This window comes from Mugil cephalus, chromosome 16 (genome assembly GCF_022458985.1).
Source record: "Mugil cephalus isolate CIBA_MC_2020 chromosome 16, CIBA_Mcephalus_1.1, whole genome shotgun sequence".
Taxonomy (NCBI): domain Eukaryota; kingdom Metazoa; phylum Chordata; class Actinopteri; order Mugiliformes; family Mugilidae; genus Mugil; species Mugil cephalus.
In genome coordinates, this window is record NC_061785.1 from 8,047,087 (window position 1) to 8,066,140 (window position 19,054).

At 43.7% G+C, this 19,054-nt stretch overlaps 1 protein-coding gene across 1 annotated transcript in view; it reads left to right on the top strand.

The window, feature by feature from the left end:
* Positions 1–1,222: 1,222 nt before the first annotated feature.
* LOC125022319 (proteasome activator complex subunit 4B-like) overlaps positions 1,223–19,054 on the top strand; it is a 38,841-nt gene continuing 21,009 nt past the window's right edge. Inside the window, exons 1-17 of the mRNA XM_047608857.1 lie at positions 1,223–1,953; positions 2,433–2,573; positions 5,239–5,355; positions 7,787–7,831; positions 8,004–8,153; positions 8,826–8,889; positions 9,462–9,536; positions 10,701–10,823; positions 10,915–11,007; positions 11,247–11,425; positions 13,387–13,473; positions 14,067–14,253; positions 14,652–14,741; positions 15,631–15,695; positions 15,896–16,046; positions 17,721–17,819; positions 18,090–18,159. Coding sequence (XP_047464813.1) covers positions 1,760–1,953; positions 2,433–2,573; positions 5,239–5,355; positions 7,787–7,831; positions 8,004–8,153; positions 8,826–8,889; positions 9,462–9,536; positions 10,701–10,823; positions 10,915–11,007; positions 11,247–11,425; positions 13,387–13,473; positions 14,067–14,253; positions 14,652–14,741; positions 15,631–15,695; positions 15,896–16,046; positions 17,721–17,819; positions 18,090–18,159 — 1,930 coding nt within the window. The 5' untranslated portion in view covers positions 1,223–1,759. The remainder of the gene's footprint in view (positions 1,954–2,432; positions 2,574–5,238; positions 5,356–7,786; positions 7,832–8,003; positions 8,154–8,825; positions 8,890–9,461; positions 9,537–10,700; positions 10,824–10,914; positions 11,008–11,246; positions 11,426–13,386; positions 13,474–14,066; positions 14,254–14,651; positions 14,742–15,630; positions 15,696–15,895; positions 16,047–17,720; positions 17,820–18,089; positions 18,160–19,054) is intronic.

A 19,054-nucleotide genomic window follows, 5' to 3' on the forward strand; every position in this document is an offset into this window, starting at 1 on the left:
GAGCAGTCTAATGGAATACAAAAACATCTACTTCCACTGGGATCCCTTTCGCTCTCGCTCTCTCCTCTCCCTGCTGAGTCAAAGAGGCATCATCATCCCGAATCACATTTTCCATCTGTGGACTCCACTTGTGGAATAATGATTCTCACAGATGTGTGCGCACGCATGCGTGCGCGTACGCGCAATCGCCTGTGCCCAAACAAACACACACACACACACACACACACACACACACACACAAGGAGAAAATTCCAGCGCATTCCGGATGCCTAGAAACATCGCAACCGAGAGCAAAGAGGAACAGACACCATGTTTCTTCCTGGAAGTGGTTCAACGGTGGAGACGGTCAAAGCAGGTGCTGTCACTGCTCTGAGAGTCAGAAAAAGCCCAAAAGTAATAAGATCTGAGGGGATATAAAAGGTGAAGTCTTGGGCGAGATTACTTGGCAAAGTCTGGTGTGACACTCTAGTAGGACTGATACGCTGTGTGGAAGGCACATTCTGTCCTGGAATCCACCTCAAAGTCCACGACTCCTTCTGTCTTCGTTTATAATGAGAACAAGTTTTAAAGAGGGCACTAAGCTGTCTCAGGAAAGTGCAACTGATTGACCGTTGCAGAGGCTGTCAGGGGGCTAAAGGTAAAGTCCTGCGACAAGAAGACCTCCAAAGAGATTGAGGCAAGGTTGAGACGCAGGACGCTTTATGCAATCGGGCAGTTTAAGAAAGCCCAAAGTGGAGCTGCACAATTTTACCCGTGTCTCTGACAGCAACCAGACCTGAGAACCCCAAGAGTTTTTTTGCATTATGTTCTAAGCACTTGCTGTGAGCAGCGATGTCAGCGCCAGGCAGCCAGGTCAGATAATATCCTGCAATTGCTGCTCCGCTCTAAGCATGTAGTGGTGAGGGAATTACATGTACTTAAAGTGAAAGGCTTTTCATGGAACCGTGCACAGTAAAGAAAGAATGGAGATTGTCTGGGTGAAGGTGTCGGAAGACAGAATGGACAGGATACAATTGTCATGTGTTGGCACATTGCAGAGCATAGTCCACATGTCTGCACCGGCATGCATTTACTCCATAGACAGACAGACAGACAGACGGATAAACGCAGACTGAGTTCACCGAGGGAGTGCATGCCTTTGCTTATCCCACTAACGCCCACTGAGGGTCAGTAGAACAGGAGAGGAGCATTAATCCGTTTATCAGATCATCCTAATATTCTGCAGCTTAGTTTGCTTCACGCCCATGCATCGTCCCTGGGATTTGTAGTCCAAAGCGATGCACACATGAAAGTTTTCTGTATCAAAGCCTTCTGCCATTAGTCTCAGTTGAAGCTGAAATCAAAGCTCGACCATTTGGAGCACTGCGCCCCTTCCAGCAACCCTTTCTCGCGTCTCATCTCCCCCACACCCCCCTGCAGTGCGTCACGGGCGGCGCGCGGACCCTGCGACCCCCCTGGCGCTCAGGCGGCCGGTGGAGAAAAGTGAGAGGTGACGCAGCGCTTGACATTGCAGGCCAGAGCGGAACTGGCCGCCTCTGCGCTCACGGCTTTGCCCAGCTCAATTAGCGTGACATACTTTCCCCTGTGATCGCCTGCCTTCCGCCTGGTTTGCTGGACACAGCGGATTATGCCGACTAACTTCTGCAGCGCACTTCCCCGAAGGTACAACATTCATTAAGATAAAGAGGGACGGGGTTTCTGTACCCATTTACGCACGCCGTCGGATACTGCCGAAAAAAAAAGTGACTAACGGTGGGATATGCCTGTGAATGAGAATATGGATGGGTTCGTCCCTCAGAAGGAGATTGTTTATAACGGCCTGTTGCCTTACTCTGACCGGCTGGACCGTGAGGCCACGGAACTGTTGTCGCAGATCAAAGAGAACCTGTGCAGAGCTGTCCTCCTCAGAGAGCTGTGGCCCGGAGTCGCTTTCTGGTCCAGGAAACTTTTCTCGTAAGTGCTGAAGCAAGGTTGTCCTGAGAATATGATCTGCCCACACACAAGTTAACCCAGTGATAATGGATGTTCATGACAGGGATCTGCACCGTCACCATTACTTACAATAACATAACAATTAAAACACATTTAATATGCTTCTCCAGTCTTTTATATCAGAATATAATGCATCTGTGGATTAAAGTCTTTTGAACATTAACAAATAAAGCATCAAGTATCTGAAGAAATGACAGTGTTGTATAATTGACCTGTCTGCTTCAATAGTTAATAAGGCCAAAGTGTCTTGGCCTTAAATTCTGAATAAAGTCTGGACTTTCACTTTTTCAGATGGCATTATCTCCACAGGGTTGGTATGGGGTTTATACTGAGACGGTGTCTCACTGACGCTGACTGTGTCGTAAGAATATGGGTCAGCTGTCGCACAGTAAACTGGAAGCCATCAGCCGCTCACTGTTAATCAAACGTCTCGCCCTCAGGTTCCTGAAGCTGTACGGCCGGAGGTTCAGCAAAGAGGACCACGTCCTCTTCATCAAGCTGCTGTACGAGTTGGTGACGCTGCCGAACCTGGAGCCGTACATGATGCAGAGCTACGCCAGGCTCCTCATTCAGCTTCTCAAGTGCGTGCGCACACACAAACATACATAGTTTAAGGAACATCAGGGCAACTCAACTATAGGGACAAGGTTAGGATGCTCTGGATGGAGTTTGGATAACTGCTCCTTTATATTGATCAAAGAAGCCAGTTGGGGGGGTTCATTTCAGGGCAGGATGACGTCTGCGGTAAAATAACCATAATACTGATAAATCAATACAAAATTGCTTTATTTAAAATTTATAATGACGAGCAACAGTTTCTTTTTATGACAGTAAAATCCCACAGCCTTTGACAGCAGAACTCCTCAGCATGAGCTTCTTTGTCTCTTAGCACAATGAGATAAGTAAGCTGCTTGGTTGGTAAACATCACCGCGCCTCAAGTGGCACACTAGCGTCTGACCACGTCACATTAAAGTGGATGTTTCCCTTAGCTCGTTGACTTTTGGAACGCCGCCATTTGTGGATTCAAACTACATGAGAGAAGAGCAACTTTCAAAGCATTAGGAGGCAAGAAACATCCACCAAGGCCGTGCAGTTGTAGAAAATCTTGCATCTGCATGGCGATCTGGGCAAAATTCAGCTGATGTTTATAGCAAATGGAAATATTCTTTGGGAATGTTCATTTGCTTCAATATTTCTATATGGTTATGTTCATATGCTGCATCCTGTAGCAGACAGACCAGAAATTTCGAGAAAAAGCAACAAATTGGAAGCATTAGCAATATTAGCCTCAGTTATATTCATAAGTAATTGTTGGCCTAATGTGCGACTATTATATTAATAAGATGAGAATTAACAAAACTCTGTTTTAGTAGATTTCTTTTGCAACAGTAGTCCAGTTGCAGTCCTTCAAATTCAAATCTCATATTTCTGCAGTAAAGCTGTAGTGGAAGAAAAAAAATGAGAGTCAAGTAAAATTACCCCAAACATTCTGTATTTTCACAGTAGACATGTTTGACTTGCCGCAGCAGGAAAAGCACAGGTGGAACAAATAACATTAATCATGGCTTAGTTCCCTTTAGTGTCTCATTAAACTATAACAGGGAACCAGCATGCACAACAGCAGGTCGTCCCATAAGTGCAACGCAGCCGTCATTAATATTCATGCATTTCCTGCTACGACATGTCACAATGTCTGCCGTGAAAACGATCCAGTACCTGAACGAAAGCACACATACGCTGTCCTTGCACTGATATTAATGCACAAGCGGCATTTTGATGTTCCGACCAAAGTGGCAGATTTCACTTTATACACAGCTAGGTCGGTCCAGAAGCTGGGGTTCGACCTCTCTCTGCTGGCGCCTGAGATGATTGATGACGAGGATTTGCTCTATTGTTCAAAACACTGGAAATCTTTACGCGTCGAGTCTCAAATGGACACTGAAATGATGTCAAGCGTAGAAGGGAATTCTCTGTTTTCGTGACAAACCTAAACAGATGTTTTATTTGACAGCTACCAGCATCTACAAGTAGTAGAGTAAAATGTTTGGGTTTCAGAGAGTAAAGTATGAATACTTCATAACTGTACGGCGCAGTAAGCAGAATTCTTGATCAGATGTCCTTACACACACACACACACGGATGCAGTCAGTGAGATGCACCCACTGTGAAGCATGTTGGCTTAACAGTACATTTGTCAGTCTTTAAGCCCCGACCCATTTTGCCTCTCGGATCAGATCCGGGAAATTCTCCAAGAGACGGACACATTCATCACTTCCCATTTGTCTCCAGTTGTTTCCACGATTTTCACATCCATCACAAAAGCAGCATCTTAATGTAGATGTCGTTTGTCTGAGTGTTTTCCATTAGATGAAAAGAGAAGGATCTGGGATAACCGTATATTAAGTGCCGGGTCTCGACCGATTCCTCACGGCACCGTTCTCAATAGGTTATTTTCATCCCTTTCATTCCGCCGTCATTTCCCTGATTGTCTCTTTCTTTCCTTCATTTTTCAAATCTCCCCGATGAGAGCGCGCTCCCCAGCTGCTAGATGAATGCGAGAGGAGGTGACATGAGGAATCTGAGGGTTGTGGAAATTGTGCATGTTCTCCAGTGCGGGGACTCTCTCAGGCTTTCTGCAAGTTTAAATCCATAAAAAAAAAAGGAGATTTCCACAAAGAACTAAGTAATATAGCACAAAGAAAGCAATGTTAAAGTTCTCGGCAGGATTAAAAAAAAAAAAAAAAGGGAAACTTGCTCAATTTTAAAGCTTTTAAAGTACTCATCAGTGGGCCACCATTTGCTGGGCAATTTAAAAGCTTAACGGGGAGCCACAAATCCTAGAAACATGTCATATCTACGCGGTTAGCCGGCCGAAAGTCAGTCATGTCTCTTTCCTCCATGGAACCCCTTATGGGAGGGTTGAACTGAGATTATTTTCATACCAGTTAATTACCATACCAATAACTTAGGTCTGCAGCTGTCAATCCAATTATGCTGTAATGAATATTAAGAACTACAGAGTGTCGTGTGTTTGCAGACATGTCAATAAGTTCACACTAATCACGTCGACCGCAGCCTGTGATGCCGTGATTCACTTCCTCACAATTACAGACTCTGTAAGACACCCTGCAGTTGTTATCATCGGGGGGGAGGTGGACGTTTCAAATGTTTAAATATCCAAGAGCCTGCCCAGAGCCTCACGACCACGCCAGACACCTGATGAATGATTTATTTTTCCCAAACAGGAAGAAGGAACTGCTTTCGAGAGATGACCTGCAGTTGCCGTGGCGACCGCTCTACAATCTATACGAGAGAGTCGTCTACTCCAAAACCGAGCACCTGGGGCTCATCTGGTTTCCCAAGTATGCCGTTTTACTTCTACATGATAAAGCGCTGTTATCAGCCTCAGTGCACTTTCTGCAATTAACCTGCTTTTTCCGTCAGACTCTTTTACTTTCTGCCAACCCAGACTTTATTCAAAATGCCCATCTGCTTTGAAGAGAAGGTTCCTTTTTGTGTTGGTGCCCGATTGCAGTCGAGATTGATGAAACAAGGGCAAACCACTAGCCTGACTCTGTCTAACTAAATTGAGACTGACAGGGAAGCAGATTTTTACCTAATACAGTACAACTGTTCCAGCTCTAGACGTAGGACTACATATCCACATATAAATAAATAAAGAGGTCATATGAGATTTAGAGGGGATTAAAGTTGGATTTTATCAGGTTAGTTGTTTTCCTGTTGCTGTCCGCTAGCTGTAGCTTCAAATTTATCACACTGATAAGCGTTATTAATTTTTACTATAAAACTACTTAAAATGTGAAATCCAAAAGCAAACCTCCTTTTCCTCAATGACTCAGAGAGCAAACTTGTGAAATAGAGACTTTCCATTACAAGTTGTTATGTGATGAAAGTCAATTCAAAAGGAACTAGTCGCTAGTGACCTAAAAACACAGTAGAAAGTAACACTTTGCAATAATGAAATCTATATTCTTGACCTGAATGCATGTGCTGTGAGCAGACAGCTCATGTGTTACATGCTGTGAGCTGCAGACAGTGGCGTGTATAGGGGGGGAAAGTTAGGACAATTCTAAGGACCTCTGACTGGGGACCCTAAAAGATAGGTAAAAAGAGAAAATTATTAAACCATTATCATAAAAAACTAGAGGTTTTTATTATAATAATAAAATATTGACCAACCACCCCCGTGACTCTGTGTGAAATGGTTTGGTCCTATCTTAGCACACTGGTGGCACAGGCAGCAGTAGTAGCTGCTAAATCAACCACTTTGCTGCCCAGGAGCAAAGGAAAATCATTTTTTAAATGAAGGAAAGAGAGAAAGGAGAGAGAGGAGAGACAAGTTGTCCTCCTAACTTGTTCCCTCTCCTGGATCTGGCCTGCTGGATGTCTCCTGAATGCCAAAAAAAAAAAAGCTGCAAAGTATTTTTGGAGAAGTCTGCATTGCTTTACTCACATTATATACATTGTGTGTGACTGTTGTTGGTAGGAGAGAGCTTTCAGTAAGCTTAAAGTGATTAAAAAAAAATACTATTTGAGGTCCACAATGTCCCAGGACATGCTGGGTCATTCAGCATTGCCATGTTGTCCATTGAAAGTCAGTTGAATAGAAAGCTCGATTTATTTTTTTTAGGATTATATGAACTTATTTTAAGCTTATTAAACTTTCTTTAATGTTAAGAGAATTATTTTCATGGTGGGGGTCCTGATGGGATTTTTTTTTTCATGGGACCCAAAATTCCTGGCAGCGCCCATGTTCTGCAGATATGTATAGCCTGTATAAAAACAGGCTGCACATCAGCAACTTAGGTGAAGTTGTTAAGTGACTGCTGTTGAGAGGATTTGGACCGTTCTTCTGCTAGCATTAGAAGATGGTAACAGACTGTACTGTTGCATTTCAGGACTGACACATCGCGGTTATATGGGCTTTATCTTTAGTGAAGTATTTCCACTCACTTGATGAACCGCTGCTCGTGATTAGTGGCCAGTGACTAGTCGACGTGATGCTTAAAGCGTTATGGCGCAGCAGTGAAGTGGACTAATCAACCAGTCAGCTAGTCCGTACCACCCATAGTGGCCATGAGATCATGTCGCGGTTGAGATGCTAAGGTGCTAACTTACCCCAGCGGTCTACGACAATACTGCAGCAAAAATATCCTGCATCCTAAAAACAACTCTTCTGCTGAATCCTTATTTTAAAAGAGGTGACTAGGAAGATTTTGTGATGTGAAATAACAGTTAAAAAACATGTATTTTATATTTTCAAAACTCTCCCAGAGTCTGGGAACGATACAAGGTCTGTGAGCTGATACAGTGGAGACTTTGGGCATTCAGTTTGCATTTAAATACATGTGCATCCTCTGAGTTGTCCATACCCCGGTATAAGGTATTTCCTCTTTTACTGTTTATCCATCCATCAATCCTGTAGAGGGTCGCAGGGGGCTGGAGCCTATCCCCGCTGGCATTGACTGAGAGGTGGTGTACACCAATTACAGGTCGCCAATCCATCACAAGGCTAACGCAGAGAGATAAACAGCCATTCACAGTCACAGTGCTAACCACTGCAGCAGTGTGCCACTACTTCTTTGTTTGTAACACTCCTATATGATGGTGTTTGGAACTGTTGGTAAAGATTTATTAGAATATGTGGCCATCAGAAGTAATTTATGATGAAAAAATGGACGTCTGTATCTGATAGGTTTGTGGATCTCATTAGATAGTTAAGACATAAACACATGCATACTCACAGACCTCTTCTCTCTTGCTTGTTTGCAGCTCAGTGGAACACATTTTGAAGGCTCTGATCAAAAGCTGCAGACTGTAAGTGCCATCTTCTGTGATCAAGTCATTTGTGCCGCACATAATGTTCCGCTTTGATGTTCACTTGAGCCGCGCACTGTAGATTATCGTGTGTATTTGTAGCTTTAGCCGTCCCCGCTCGCCGTCATCCGCTTGTGATCGCGTTTGGAATTGGCCCTTGTGATCTTCCCAGGTATTTTCCCGCGTCCTCCACCAAAGAGATGCTGGATGAGTGGCGCCCCCTGCTGTGCGTGTTTGACATGGTCATGCAGAAGGCCATCAGCAACATGGAGCTGTTCCTGCCCACCATCATGCCCCCAGAGGAGCACAGCCAGGCCTTCCAGTAAGTGGGCCAACACGAATGGCTCCGTTGAGAAACGGAACACCAAGTGCAGCTTGTCAGGGCCAAAGCTAACATGAAGGGTTTAGAAATGTAGGCACCAAGGAGATGTTGCAGTAGCCCGAAAACAAACTTTTAACCTCTTCGTTCCTTCTTTCCTTCTTAACTTTATATCTCTGCGCACAGTTATTGGGTTCTATCTTGAAAATGCATTGCTTTAGGAGTCATATCACCACATTTTCCATCTCCGTAAACGTTCACACCTTTGCACCTGGAGACTTCAGTGAATAATTTTCTCCTTACATCAGCAGTGCTTCCCCTCTCTTTGTTTTGTATCACATTTTTCTTCATCTCTCTGCATTCTTTGTGGTTTCCAGCTACCAGGCCCTTTCACAGCTTTCAGTGCATTCTTCAGCGTATTCCCTTCTTTTGCAAGCTTATTTGTCTGGATTTACTCTTGGATTCACAAGCAGTTTCCGCACAGTTTTCCACAATACATCATCTTTAATACTCCATTTTTCCATTTCATTTTCTCTCCCTCTTCTCCAGAATATACAGGGGAGAGAATGAGTTCATATACTGGGGGAACGGGAGATAGATGAGGGGTATTCAGCCTCAGGTGTGTGTCAGTGGGTGTGAATCGGTTTTTATCGTGTGTGTGTGTTTCCTCCTCAGATTGTGGTTTGATGAATTAATGAATCTGTGGATGTCGTTGCAAAATCAGCCGAGCTGGGAAGGGGTGAGACGCTCGCACACACTCCACAGCATGCAAGGCATTTTCTGAGCCTACTGATGAAGTGCAACACATGGTCACACAAACTGGCACGAAAGTGAAAGATTTTATGCCACCGTAAAAATTAAAATTAATGAAAATTCCCCATCTTAAATTTCCACATAAATTTAAGAGACCAAGTGCTGGATTTTTAAATATATTTTTGATTTACTGAGAAATGCATCATGCGGATTTCCATTTGCCTACAAATGGATAGAGTTCTTTGAAAGGACACACTTTTCTAAAGTTCCTGATGACGATGATTGAAATGTTGTTAACGGATTATCAGTTTCCACTGAGCATGCAGATAAGATTTTCCATTTGTGCCTCAGTTTTTCTTTTATCCAGCCTTCTGGATAAAAGCAGCCTGGCTGTGCACTGTTTCTCTCTCTTTTTTTTTTTTTGAACACTGCTTCTGTTATTTTCCAAAATATAAAAAGTGGCTGTATTTAATTCTTGGAATGTTACGCTTCATTTCTGGGAACGTTCCTTGTAATGTTCTCGTGGTGATTGTTTGTTTTTATAATGTTGTCCTGCAGCACCTAGTGAACCTGTTTGCTCGCCTTGCCAACGATAACATCGGCTACGTGGACTGGACCCCTTATATTCCCACAGTGAGTCATTAGCAGAATTATGAGAACACATATATATATGTATATACGCATACACTCACCGGCCACTTTAATAGGTACACCTTGCTAGTAAAAGACTGGGCCACCTTTTGCCTTGAGAAGGGCCTTAATTCTTCGTGGCATACTTTCAACGACGTGTTGGAATCATTCCTCAGAGATTTTGGTCCATATTGACATTGGATCTGGTGACTGTGGAGGCCAGTGGAGTACAATGAACTCAATGTCATGTTCCAGAAAGCAGTTTAAGATGATATGCGCTTTGTGACATGGTGCAATATCCTGCTGGAAGTAGCCGTCAGAAGATGGGTACACTGTGGTCATAAAGGGATGGACATGGTCATCAACAATGCTCATGTAGACTGTGGCATTTAAACAATGCTCAGTTTGTACTTAGGGGCCCAAAGTGTGCCAACAAAATATCCCTCACACCATTACACCACCGTTGATACAAGGCAGGATGCATCCATGCTTTCATAGCTGTTTACTCCAAATTCTGACCCTGCCATGCGAATGTCACAGCTGAAATTGAGACTTATCAGACCAGGCAACGTTTTTCCAATCGTCTATCCAGCGTTGGTGAGCCTGTGTGAACTGTAGTCTCAGTTTCCTGTTCTTAGCTGACAGGAGTGACACCGGGTGTGGTCTTCTTGTGCGTTCAGAGATTCTTTATTCCTTGGGTGTAACAAGTGGTTATTTGAGTTACTGTTGCCTTTCTATCATCTCCAACCACGCTGCCCATTCTCCTCTGACCTCTCACATCAACAAGGCATTTTCATCCACACAAGTGCCGCTCACTGGATATTTTCTCTTTTTCGGACCATTCTCTGCCTCCTAGAGATGGTTGTGTGTGTAAATCGCAGTAGATCAGCAGTTTCTGAAATACTCAGACCAGCCCGTCTGGAACCAACAACCGCACCACGTTCAAAGTCACTTAAATCCCCTTTCTTCCTCATTCTGATGCTTGTTGCAAGTTGTCTCGATCACCTCTACATGACTAATTGCAGCCATGTGATTGGCTAATTAGCTGTTTGTGTTAGCAAGCAATTGAACAGGTGTACCTAACAAAGTGGCAAATGAGTGTATGTGTGTCTGCTAATGTGTTTGGGCCATGTGGATGAAGTAAAACTTTCCACTACGTGTGTGTAGATCTTCACCAGGATCCTGCGCAGTCTGAACCTCCCAGTCGGCGTCAGTCAGATGGTGGCACCACGGTATCTTACCAACTCCTACGACATTGGGCATTTGGTATTGTGGATCACAGCACTTCTGGTACTCATTCTTTTGTGTTTTTCTTCTTAAAATACACCAACATACACAACATACATTTTATTGCGGCTATAGCTAATTTATGTCCCTGCAGGGTGGACCAGGAAACCCTGCACAGAAACAACTGACCTGCCTCTTCAACAGCATTGTCTCCTTCTACCATCCCTCCAATCATGGCCGCTGGCAGGTAAACCTCTTCCTCTCGCTCGCACATGCAACACGCCGGGAGCGCATCTCCTGCAGCTTGCTGTCGCACTCCTTTGATTTATAACCTGTCATTCTGAACTTGGCTGGCTTTCTTAACACTAACAGCAAAGTAATAACTGCGGCAGGAAAGAACGATATCAGAGATCTTATTCGTGGCAGCCCGTGTGAATGTGTCTCTGGGTGATAACGCTAATCTTGTGTAAATGTGTGTTTCTGCAGTCTCGGCTGATGCGGCTGCTCCAGCGTCTCCCTGCGAGCGTCGTGCGCCGCGTGCACCGGGAACGCTACGCCGCCCCCAGCTGGATCACGCTGGTTCCTGAATGTCAAAGGTTGACTGATGCGGACCTGCAGGAGTTCACCCGCAGCCTCATCGGAGCCGTCCTGCTGGCCATGTTCAGGTACAGCACAGAGCACAGAGCGCAGATATTCAGCATATTTGTGTTTTCTGTAAAAACAGGAAATTAGGGAGCCTCAGTCTGCTCTGGTTGGTCAGAGAGAGTGCTGCAAATGAATATACTCCTCTAAGTGCAGGATGAGTCATTAACCTTTTAGTATAGCATCTGTAACATGTTGCAACACACACACTCACACACACATCCATCATTCAAGGAGCTGTCCATCAGCACCACACAGATATCAGAAGTGACAAGCGAGAGGCTGTCTGTAACAGGCTAATTAACAAGTTATTCATAAGTAACTGTATCGTTCAACAATGGAAAAATGCATTCGTATATGTAACAATTTGACAAAGAAGACCATTTGAAAGAAGCCCATTAAATCGATAGGCTTACACATAAATACAAACTCGATATAAAGATGATGTAAATCCTGCTCGGATCAAGGCCACATGAAACTTCAATTTAAGCAAAAGCAATAGCATCAAAGAAACAAAATCAAAACATTGCATTCTTACTTATGACCTTTTTCCCTTTAAAATAAAAACTGCAGTGGATCATATAAAGACATCATGGTGTTGTTGTGTGACATTCAGTGTCGCAGAACACAACTAAAACCCAAATATCCAATGCAATGATTTGGCGACCCACTTACAGTACCTTCACAGCCCACCAGGGGGCTGCAGCCCACAGGTTGGGAATCACTGCTATAAGGAATATGATACATATTAATTTACATATCTACCATCACATATTCATACCACAGACTGTATAATGTCTCCACTTCCTCTCGTTGGCCAAACTGACTGTGTGGTTTTGTGGGGACACGGGCGGCGCCTTCCGAGAGTGGAGCCACGTGGAGGTGTGATATCGATGACCCAACCACACTTCCGCCAGACTCACTCGCAATTTTGTTTAATTAATACTACGCACTACTCTTCCTCCACCAGTTAAGGAAATGTAGGATTATACACTGTATTTTTTATTTATTTATTTTTTCTAAAAACACTCAAGGTCCCACAGGACTACTTTACGGAGCGGTTGGCATGGGAACTGGCGGGGGAATATTAACTACAACCACCCTTGTGTAATTTAGTGATTTATTTCTTCCCAAGTCCCATCCACCTACATGTAGGGGGTGGAGCTTATGAGCAGCCACCAGGGGGCGCTCTACTTGCTTTGGCTTCCCTTTCGCGAGCAGTTCCAGTGGTGTGGACACTGACCTCTTGGAACTATTGATATCATATTAACATCATTAAGCGAGTCCTAAAATGATAAAATGGGACCGCTGTAATGCAAGTTGTGCCAGGTGGTAAGAACATACAACACAGTGTACAATATAAGAGGCCGTAAAGCACATGAAACAATTTCAGTGAAATGTAAATGGTACAACAGAGCAGAAAATTAGTAGCAGAATGTAAAATCACAGCAGGGGAAAATGAGCAAAGGAGAGTAATTGAGGCGCACAAGCAAAGAAATATCTAACGATAATATTAGCTGTTGAGTAAAGTGATTCTGTGCAACATGACATTTATAAACAAAGAAAATGCGATCATGTGGGAAGGCCCATAGATTTTATTCCTACTAATGCAGAAATAGAAGCCATAGGTGTCATTGTGGGAGTAGGTGTGAGCGTTCTGCTGCATAGCCTGAGCCAATTAGTCTTCTTGTTAACCGGTGCATAACGACAACAGTTCCTCCCGATCTTCATCCTTTGAAACCAGAACTTCACAAATAGACTCCCTATCTATTAGTTTTATTTTGATATTAACGTCCACTGCCGGCGGATGGAGCGTTTGAATCGGTGCCACCCGGGCAGTAATCTAACCGCACACACCTCAACCGCAACAAGTCTAATCTGGACAAAGACAGGTCATTTGTGATTATCCGCATGTGTTCGTGTTGACGCTGTTGTTGTTGTTGCTGTTGTATGTGTTCATCTGCCCTCTCCTGGTGATTTGCAGTAAAACTGGCAGCACAGATGCAGCCTACGCCCTTCAGAACCTGGCTCTCCTCACACCAGAGCTCGCCATACCACCTATACTAGAGAAGTAAGTTTAATGGTCTATAGTATTGATGGTGCAACATCAAAGTATGTATTTATGGATTTTCACTGTCTTAGACGTGGCAGGAAACCGCAAGTTTGAGTTCTTAGCACATATTTGTTTGTGTTTTCCACCATTAGAAGTAAGCTGAATTGGCTATTAGTACTTCCTGTTTGAAGTGTACCTGAAGAGGCACACACAACTGTTACCAGATTGCTTTGAAGCTGAAAAATAAAACTAAAAACCGGATGATTCTTCTGGCAGATACCGTATGGGGATCATATTTTTTTTTCTTCTGCGATTTCTAAGTGGATCCAGATGTATTTATTTGCAAAGGACACAAGAGTTAATTATATCCTTAGGAGGTGTCACACTGGATGCGTGCAGTCGGATTTGGCTGAGTTGTGACTCATAGAAGGAGCGTGAGTTTTGACAGCAAATTGCAGCAATCACGCGACTAGTGCAACCGCCGACATTGTTGGCGAGTCGGCCAAATCCGCCGCCAAACTACAGTAATTAACGTGCGCTTGTTTCCTGAAACACCGACGTGCACCTGTCCCTTTCATCTCTCCGCCGCCTCCGCGCCTCGTGCATAACAGGACGTACGCGGCGATGGAGACCCTGACTGAGCCGCACACCCTCACCGCCACGCTCAGCTGCATGATCGGCATGGCTCGCAGCCTGGTCTCCCCTAACAACCATTACCCAGAGGGCCGAGCGCACGTGCTCCCGTTGCTCATGGGCTCGCTGCCAGGGGTGGACCCCAATGACTTCAGCAAGTGCATGGTGAGTAATGGATGTGTTGATTAGTAATGAAGAAAAATGGGTTCGACAAGTAGACAATGCAGCTCCTTGCTGATTAAATTCCCTTCTTGTACACTCGGGTCTATCCTATAAATAATTCCCGAAAGCATGAATGAATACCTGAGTTTGAAGAAGTCGCAATTAACGCGGCCGAGCCTTCAGTTTCTGCTTGAATTGTAAAATGGATGGACTCTCTTTTCTCGTCGGGCTCATTTTAATATATTAATCCATCACACCAGAATAAATTAACATGTTTGAAAAAAAAAAAAAAAAAGAAGAAAAAGTTATGCCACAGACATCTGGTGAGTAATTTAACTTACGCTGTGATCACTCCATGATGATGTGAATTGATCTGTTTCCCGCTGTGCCTCTCTGTCCAGATAACGTTCCAGTTCATCGCCACCTTCACCACTCTGGTGCCTTTAGTGGATTGTTCGTCTGCTCCTTCTCGACACACTGATCTCACGGAGGTACGCACACATCCACGATTTATTCACATTTAAGACTTTACAGGGAGTTCAAGTCTCGATGTTACTTATGGACCAGCTGATAGCATATGTTACATAGTCGTCTCCGTGTTGATGTTGCTAAAAGATAATTGACTCCGCTGGCTTGCCCATTTTTTTCCATTGTCGTCATTATCACAGTATATAATTCTTAATGATCGAGGAGTAAGTGTGAAAGTAGAGTAAATAGAAGAAGTCTCTTAAGAAGTGCTATCAAAACTGTGTTTTTACTTAGTTTCATTAGCAAATTGCGAGTAGGAATTTCAGTGACGTTCCCGAGAAATTAAAAAGTATCTTTAAATTAAAAAAAAATAATGATTAGAAAACTCAGTTTAACATTAACAGTTACACAAAGAGCAAATACACGGACAGAAGACGGATGAAAAGGCCGGTGTTAATACCTTAATATGTGTACATGAATATGCAGATTTTAGCATTTGCTGGTCATTGAAGTCCTTTAATGTTGTAATGTTTTTATGTTTAATGTTCACATCAAAGCTGCTATCTGAAAAATCAAAGTGTAAAAGCGACAATATCTTGGAGTTTTGCTGTGAATATATTATGTATATATATTGCTTCCCCTAAGCTAAACTAAGCTAAGCTAAGGCAGCTATCAGTTCTCTGCGAGAAGCTTTCAGCTTTGATATGGTCTCGTGTTTACCATGTTCAAATATAAGAAGCGCACTCCTGTTGGATTCATTATAAGTGGAAATTCTCTCTGAGTCACCATGAGTCCGTGTGTAATATTGTCCCCTTTTTATCAATAAAACCAGCTCAGATACAGTGAAACAAACCGAAGCACACTAGTACTCTGCAAACATTCTGACACATCATCTCCATTTCTGCCTTGCAGATTGAAAAGGATCTGTGTTTTGCTTCGGCTGAGTTTGAAGACTTCGTTCTGCATTTCCTGGACAGGTAGAGACGAATTAGCGAGTCGGAGTGTCACTAAGTAAAGCTTTGTTGTCAGCGACTGAACGCGTCTTTCTGTTTGAAACGCACTAGTCGCGCTGGCTTTCACGTGAAACAGGTGTCTGTTTGTTTTTTTTCCCCTCCGTGCCGCTGTCAACGTATAGTTCTGACAAGTGTTTCAAGTGCGTGTTTGTGTACTTGCGCAGGTGTTTTGCTCTGATAGACAACAGTACCCTGGAACAGACGAGAGACGAGATGGAGACGGATACCCAGACTCATTTGGAGAGCCTGGTGGAGCTGGGCCTGTCGTCTACTGTCAGCACCGTTCTTACGCAGTGCTCCACTGAAATATACAAGGTAGTACATGACCGCACACACGCGTTGTCTCAGGGTGTCTTACAGGTAACAACACCTTCTTTACAAAAGGAACTCTTACCTTAACTGAGCATTTTTTTAATTCAGAGCGCTAATCTGAAAGACTACTCACTAATACTCATGTTCTCAATCTGCTTCATACTAGTGATGTCCGATACCACCGATTTCCTTTCTGATCCGATACTGAGTAAATTTTAGGCTGGTATCGGTGATACTGATCCGATAACGATACTTTGTGTAAATACGCCCTTAAGTGTAATAGTATATTTCAGATCATAGCTTCATAAAGAGTACAAGAGTAATTTATTTATTTATTTTAAACTCAGAAGTATATTGAGGTATATTGGATGCTTTTTGAAATACTTGAAAAAGAAGTAAGTGAAATAATAAGACCAAAATATATTATTGTTTAACTGTTAAGAACTATTATAAAATGAAACCTTGCGTCTTTGTTCTGACGCTGTCCTCTCCTCTTCTGTCCTCCTCATTATAAATGTCTTGTATTCTGTGTTGTAGTTTAATCTGAGGGGTTTCACAAGGTTTGTTGCGTTGCCACAGCTCAATAGTTTGTGTTCCTACATTACCTCCAATGACTGAACCATCGTAAGTATCGATATTTAGATTTGAGAATCGATTTTAGAGCATAAAGACCTGGTATCTGCACAGCACTACTTCTCACTAAAAGGAATGTGATCCCAGGCAACCACACTAGATTCTCAAGAAGTTGGTCTCTGATGACAATTCCAGCATTATTGTCTTATTTTTAAGCAATTTAAATGATTTAAGGGATGACTTTGGGACTTCTGAACCTGGGTCTCATTTTCCAAAGTGTTCTGACTGGGATAAAAAGCTTTGCGACTGATCCACTATGGATGAAGAGCGATACCCCAGGAAATCGACAGATAGTCTTGACAGATTATCTCCATGATGGTGAATGTTTTCACCATCACCCTGCAACGCATTCACGTGCACCAATGCCAAGTCAATACCAAAACATTAGATAATAACATATCAGAGGTGGGATTTCATCTCCCGTTTACCTGAAGGTAGTAATCTTGGTGAATATATGCGCTGAAAAAGTGATGGTCTGCGAGGTGCAGTGTACAGACAGGAGTGTTCGCCTTTATTCGCTGCCCAGCTGGCTCCAACATCAGCATGCCTCTGTCCCCATCAGGCAGTCTGTGATTGCATTTGCAGAGACATTGCCACAATTTGGGAATGTGCACGGGTGTAATCATTCGGAAAACTGTAAGCTATGCTATCTGTAGTCCAACGGTAACGTCACTCCGCTCTTCCCCAGATGGCACACTCTGTCTGTCTGTCTCCTTGCAAATGCTCACCTCCCGCAAGATGTCAGGCCGAGATTTCTCAAGCGAGACTTTTGTTTACACTCTCCTGTCTCCGTGGGGATGCTTCCCGGAGCGTCGTCAGTCGCTTGTTGTGAGAATGATTAGAGCGATTGGATGATTGCGAAGATCTTTAACAGTCATTTACACTCAAATACACGAGACAACAAGTCTTTTTATAGATGATATCCAAATGTGAACCAAGGTGGTTTTTGATAATTTGTTGTGTGCCAACAAAGTTTAACTATTAGATTTGTTATTAAGAGTCTAAAATTTGGTAATGAATTTCGTCACCTCACCTTCATCCCAGGTTGCGCTGCAGAAGGTGTACAAATTTGCCACCTCCAACATCTTTGAGACGTGCGTGTCGGGCAGGATGGTGGCTGACATGTGCAGAGCTGCAGCGAAGGTACGCGTGTGTGTGTTTGACAAGTACATCCCCCATTATCTCTGCATCACATTTTCCTTCCTAAATATAATGTAGATTCACATGTGTAACCCGCAAAAGGAAGATTTGTGGTCCATATGCTGATGATGTGTTGACGATACATTTGCAGAAAAATGCAACCCTAATCACATGCTCATGTACTGTGTCATGCCTTGTTTTTGTCGCTCGCCTAACTCTCTGCTCGTGTTTTGCGCCTGTGCATGCCTCTGGCTTGCGTGTTTGTGTTTGCAGTGTCATCCCGCCGAGTCTCTCCGTCTGTTCGTCCCTCACTGCTGCAGCGTCATCTTCCACATTACTGACAGTCAGTACCACACTGTGCGTGCATGTAGAGCAGCCCCGTAGATAGGACCGTGCTCTGCGCCGAAGGCTGTTCAAGGCCTCCGGAGTGTTCTCTGGAGCTCTGAACAAGTTCGTCCAGAATTTAATTCCACCGCACAAATAAACCTTGGGTTTCGCACGGTTAAGGTACATTTTTATTCTTCAGGGTTTTCAGTTTTTTCAAAAAAAAAAAAAAAACAGAATCAAGGATAAAAAAGCAACATTAGCATTTAGCAGCTGGTTAAAAAAATTGTGTCTAAATGGGGGGAAGAATTTAATTAACGAGGTGACTACACTTAAACGTGCATCTGTTTCCCATATATTGTATCCTGCAGGGTGTGGGGGCGACTCAGGCCACAACACTGTGATTACTAAATTGCCCTTCATCATTCACTCTCAGTCTCTCAGTGGCTAGATAAGCACAACGAATTCGGCGCCCGCCTCTGCCTCCTACAAAGCATCTACTCAGACATCTTCTCTCTTTTCTGCATTGGAGCGATTTCAGTAAAAGCCGCTGTTGTTAAAACATTTATTAACTCCAGCTCCAGCGCCGGCCATTCGGTTTTCGAGTCGCCTCCCTTTGAGGTGCAAGCGCAGCTGACTTGCATTTTAGTGGCGTAATTCAGCGCAGTGCCGCACCAGTGAACACACCGACCAGGCGTAACATTATGACCACCTTTCTAATACTGTGTCTTCTTGACACAAGGTCTTCTTGTGGAATCTGGCAATAAAATGTTGTCGAGCGGTTGAGAAGAAGGGCCTCTGTGGTCATCCCACGGATACTTGATCAGATCACATTGTGCTGCTGCCATGAAGGAGTGTCGTTGCTATGGGGACGGGGTGCCTGGTCTGGTCTAGGTGGGTGCTACATGTCTAAG